The following is a 6,000-nucleotide window of genomic DNA, read 5'->3' on the forward strand; positions in this document are numbered from 1 at the left end:
CGAACAGAGTTAGGTAACAAACAACAGGGTTTTTCGGACACCCTGTATGTCAATCCAATTAGGCATGAACGAGTAAGAACCCAGCCAAAGTAGTAAAACTGTGTAGTTTAAAAGTAGATAAAACCCCTCTGTTATTCACACTGACGTGTGGTGACGTGCCCGTATATTGGACATAGTGTTTAATAGGATTTAATCCTATATCCTTTGGAATGGAAAACAGATATTTGCAGGTATTTATGTACAGTCAGCAAAGAAGCTACTTTGGCCACCCAGTGCAAACAATTGAATTTTATGATTCACTGATGGTTAATACGTTACATGAACAATACTTATTGTAAAGATTATTTTTAGTTTGCGTATGGATATAAGTAATATTATTTGGCCTGGAAGGAGAAAATTGACGTGGCTTTGCAACATCAACGAGTGGACCGGTGTAAAAACCGTGGAAGAAATCTTTAATGTGTAAATGTAATTTTGATGTTTTATATTATGAGTCCGTGGTTACTTGAAATAAATGAATTTATTATTAAACTAGCCAGAAGGGCTAGTATGGGGCGTATTTAAGACATGACAAGAGTAAAGACATCGCGCTTACTCACATAGCGCAGCCTCAAGAGCGAGCGCGACAGAGAACTCTTGTCAAATCTAAACAGCGCCCTGTGCTACAGGGTCAGGAATAGAGGGCGCTGCCAAGAGCCGACTGCCAACCTCCAATGATGGAGAGGCACTATAAGAAGAAGAATATTATTTCATTCATCTATCATCCACCCATGAGTCTTAGGATCAAAATTTTTCGCTGGGGTGGTACCTATATACAAGGTTATTGGTAAGTAGACCTGATCCTTTCAGGAGGTGATAGAGGAAGGTATTTCCAGTCGATTATACCCTATAATGCATTATCCGAAACTTAACCATTTCTAAGATATTAAATATTTAAAGATTTTTTGAATATTTGCCAAAATTTCATGTTTATAACAGAAAATAAAAAAAAAGTAGCCATATTTCAATTTTTTTTTGTTTGTTTTGCATTAAACAAACAAATTGCATTTGATATTGAAATATCTCATTTGAAAGCTTATAAGTTGACAATGTTTTTAAGCTGAAGTGCACAAAAAATTGTTATATATGAAATTCTTTTTTAATTTAACTTATTTGTTTTTAGGTTTTGAATATTTTTTAAAGATGTTTATCTATTTTGAGGTATTGTGTCTAGTTTAAGTCGAATAATGCACATTTGATTATTTAAATAAGTTTATTAAGATGTTACTTATGCAAAACAAACAAAAAAGTATTAAAATTTTGCTAGATTTTATTTTCAGTTTTAAACATGAACTTTTGGCATAAATTCAAAAAATCTTTAAATATCTTAGAAATGGTTAAGTTTCGGATAATGCATTATAGGGTATAATCGACTGGAAATGCCTTCCTCTATCACCTCCTGAAAGGATCAGGTCTACTTGCAAATAACCACGTATATCTCTATTGCTGACTGTACATGTGTGGGTAGAAGGTGACACCTTAATATGCAGATTTGGTCGGGTTTCGTTTGAAGTGTGTCTTCATTGGATTTTCGACCCTCACCCATTATGTGTATTCACAAGATTGAGTGACATGAAAGTAGTAGTATTTTAAAACTATCTTTGATATTAAATTTATTTGCGGTAAAGCATGGTCACAATATTCCCCACTTAGCAGAGCCAATCAAAGGCTCCTAAAATATTTAGTGTAAAAACAGCTTTGAAAAAAAATGCGTTGTTAAAAAATTAAAATGACAGCCAATTTGATTTTTCCAAATGAAATATACAAGTTATAGACAAGTTATATTACTTACATCTATTTTTTTTAAAACGTAGTAGGTGCTTAAGTAAAGACTGTTCACAAAAACGAACCGAGTATAAAACTAAGCATTCACAATGGCACAGTAATTAAATTTAGCAACCATTTTCTTTCACAGAGACAAGTAAGGTCTCGAATGTAACAATATTATGCACATTTATAGAATCACTAGCTGTTCCCGCGCGCTTCGCTTCGCCTTAAAAAGTTTTCCCGTGGGAATTCCGGGATAAAAAATAGCCTATGTTCTTTCCCAGGGTCTAGACCGTATGTGTACCAAATTTCATTCAAATCCGTTCAGTAGTTTTGGCGTGAAAGAGTAACAGACAGACAGACAGACAGACAGACAGACACAGTTACTTTCGCATTTATAATATTAGTTAGGATTGACCCCAGAATATCTTGAGGGTAGAACGACACACAAGGTTGAGAGTTCAGGGGCTTGGCCGTATTATGGAAACGAAGGTGACGCTATTGCGATCTTAAACTGAAGTTCAATCAGCTTCACTACTAGCTTATTATTATACATGTGTCACGTAAACAATTTTTTTTGTATGTTATATATTTTTATATTATGTAATTATTTAAAGACACCCTATTATCAATTTGTAAATTTGTTTAATATACAATTATTAATTTGTATTAATTAATAATACCTAATTATTAAGTTGACGATGTAAATTTAACAAAAAATAAATGAATTATGGGGAAGCATATTTTTTTCCGTTATATCCCAAGGTCATTATAACATAAGTTGTTCAGAATGAAGAGTTCTGTAACATGCTTTCGGATATGCACCTATGAAAGACTCACCCTGTATTATATTAGCTAAGTTTACCTATACAGTCTATTAACTTTTGTACCTACATTGTCAAAATTACAATGTTTGAAGGAATGAATAACCTAACAGAGAGTAGTTTGTAAGAATTAACGTTCATCAGAAAATTTTATATTTATACGATGAATATTTGACTTTGACTTTTAACCAACGTTAAAAACCCCGACAACGACGACGAAGCAGATTTTGTTAAATTATGTTATTCCCTCTGTATCTTTAATTAAGTTTTCAATACAGTTATATGTACATTTTAGCTTCTATCGGACTAAATAGAATCACCATTCATAATATGGCCCCTGACTTGACGTTTAAATATTCCATTTTAACCACGCCTAGGGGTGCGATTCTCGGAACATCTTTGCACGTCGCTACTCACGCTTTCCATTCCTTTTAATAACCCCCCTTTTGTTAGCGTTGAATGTGCAAATATAATATATATTTTCATCCAATTGTTCAGCAAAAAGTTCGGGCTTCGTGAGTCAAAGCCTGAAAAACTCTTTTCCGAATGTACTAAGAAACAATAAGGAGTTTATTAATAAAACGTTTACACGTGAGACAAGTAGATGGCGTTGTATTAGCTTGAATAATATGTCAAACTCTAGGAAAACAGATTTTGTGTTGGTAAAAAAGCTTACACCAAGTTTCGGTTCTAACTAAATAATTTATATATGTATATTATAATAATGTAAATATTGCTGGCTTGCTCCAATGCTATACTTACCGTTAAAGCAAGCCAGTAATAATTATAGTTTTGATTATATTAAAATGTTTGGTGCAAGTCATCCTAAGGGTGACTTTCACCAAACGCTAAACGTATTTACTAAATACTTTTAGCGTTTGGTACGTTTATACTATTTAGTCCCCTGACCTGCCTGTTACAAAACATTTTTAAAATTTAATATAATTTCAAATTCAATTACTTTTAGCGTTTGCTAAGAGTCACCCTAAACGTATATAATAACAAATAAAAATAGTTACTAAAAAAACCACTTACCTAGTGCTATAGACAGCACAAGAAGTGCGGGCGATGTCATTGACCTGCCGGCCGGAGAGGCGGCCTGCCCACATTCGTGACGTCACGACCATCAATGACAGTTGCACTGTTTTACCACTAGATGTCACTGACAGTCGCACTGTTTTACCACTAGATGTCACTGCACTTCGCCGCACGATGTCACAAGATGGTGCTAGTAAACGATCACCTTTTTACACTGGTGTTTTTGTTTTATAGATTTTTAGCACTTGTTTTTGATGCACAATCACAAAAATCACAGATATTTAATTTTTCATTGATTTTTCGTATAATTTTTTAAGATAGGTAATTGAACAAAGTTTGGACTGAAATATAATAGAAATTGGGATTCCTGAATTAATGTAATCCAGTTCTTAGTGAATGAATACTCGGGGTGCTGCCAAATGATGCATGTACTCATGTTCATGTACCTACCACAAAAATTATATACGGATACAATAAGTTTCCTGTGTGATAAATGCGATAATGATAAACTGTCAAGATAATTTACCAATATACCTAGGTACGTTGTGTATTGACTGAGCAAGTTATCAGTGACATTTATTGTACACTAGCTGTTCCCGCGCGCTTCGCTTCGCCCTAGAAAGTTTTCCCGTGGGAATTCCGGGATAAAAAGTAGCCTATGTTCTTTCCCAGGGTCTAAACCGTATGTATACCAAATTTCATTCAAATCCGTTCAGTAGTTTTGGCGTGAAAGAGTAACAGACAGACAGACAGACAGACAGACAGACAGACACAGTTACTTTCGTATTTATAATATTAGTTAGGATAATATATACCTAACCTTATTTGAATAACGTCATATTGAGGATAATTATATTTATGTAGTTATAGAAAGCTAGCACTTACTGTACTGGTACTTTCAATCGTTGGAAAGTACAGAAATATTTGAAAATCCGTAACTATCCGTAACGATGTTTGCAAAAGAATCGATCATGCAATAGAAAAGCCAACTGACGAAGCTTTCACGGCTTTGATGGATGCGCCAGCCAATCAGAAAAAGGCGAGTTGAGAGATCAAATTAGCCAATGAAGAACGAGCTTTTGAATACGTTTTGGCGCTCTCTATGTTTGAGTTTGAACAGTTAGAAGGGCTTTAGAGATGGAACGTCCCACGATTGATTTCCGGCCACGGGAGTTACATAATAATATTCTTGTTGGTATATTTTTTATTGGTTGAATCTCCAAAACCATAAACCCTCCCTCAATTGCATATTTTATCATAATATAAAATAATAATTAAAAAAATTAAAAAACCGACTTCAAAAAACCACTAAAATGTAAGAAATAATTTAAGGTTTACACAAATTCTACTCGTATGTGACAGTACAAATATACCTAAGCAGGAACTGTTCTTTTTTGATGTTGGTGCGGTGACAAAGTAATCTAAAGAAATATGGCACCAACTTCAAAAAAGAACAGTTCCTGCTTAGGTATATTTGTACTGTCACATACGAGTAGAATTTGTGTTTCTTACATTTTAGTGGTTTTTTGAAGTCGGTTTTTTAATTTTTTTAATTATTATTTTATTTTATAGTTTTTAGTTTATTTGCAAATAATTTTCAATCAAAAGTAAGGTGCAAATGATACCAAAAAGCCCTACTAATCAATACGAATCATTCAAGCCTAAACACGAAGTATAGTTGCTATATACCGTTGAGGCGTTCCCCTGACTGCCTTCCGTTTCCATCATCAGATCAGCTCAAGGTCACCATCATATTTTTTTGTTATAAGAACTATATTTACGGTCTTAATTTCATTAGAATCGGTTAATATGTGCCCAAAATGGAAATTCATACCCTGTTTTTACCCCTTTACCCACCCTTGGGGGTGAGATAAAATTCTGAAAAAAAAATGGGACCACCTGGAAGCTCAACCCAATACAACAAAAAAAGAATTTTCAAAATCGGTCCATAAACGGCGGAGTAATCGGTGAACATACATAAAAAAAAAATATAAAAAAAAAAAAAAGATCCCGACGAATTGAGAACCTCCTCCTTTTTTTGAAGTCGGTTAAAAACACCGGCCAAAAGTGGGTGCGGCAATACACCGCTGCTTACCCAAAAGGAGAAATAATAAGACGTGAGATTTATATCATCGTCATCATGGACATAGGCCTCTGACAAGCTCCACAACACTTAAGATAGGAAATCGTAAATGGAACAGTCTTTGGAGCCCCTAAATCGAATATTCCCCTGGCACATAATTATGTGAGGAAACTAATTAAAACTTTATTAAGTCAGTCGCACGCCCTAACAGAAGTTTTCCCAATAAGATAAGATATATATAGACCAGGT

At 34.1% G+C, this 6,000-nt stretch overlaps 1 protein-coding gene across 1 annotated transcript in view; it reads right to left on the minus strand.

Moving 5' to 3' along the window:
- The window catches only part of LOC105389736, a 68,807-nt gene extending 64,936 nt beyond the window's left edge, over window positions 1–3,871 (minus strand). The window contains exon 1 of the mRNA XM_038109762.2: window positions 3,666–3,871. Within this exon, the coding sequence (XP_037965690.2) occupies window positions 3,666–3,705 (40 nt within the window). The 5' untranslated portion in view covers window positions 3,706–3,871. The remainder of the gene's footprint in view (window positions 1–3,665) is intronic.
- Window positions 3,872–6,000: the final 2,129 nt, after the last annotated feature.

Source organism: Plutella xylostella, chromosome 20 (assembly GCF_932276165.1).
Source record: "Plutella xylostella chromosome 20, ilPluXylo3.1, whole genome shotgun sequence".
Taxonomy (NCBI): Eukaryota; Metazoa; Arthropoda; class Insecta; order Lepidoptera; family Plutellidae; genus Plutella; species Plutella xylostella.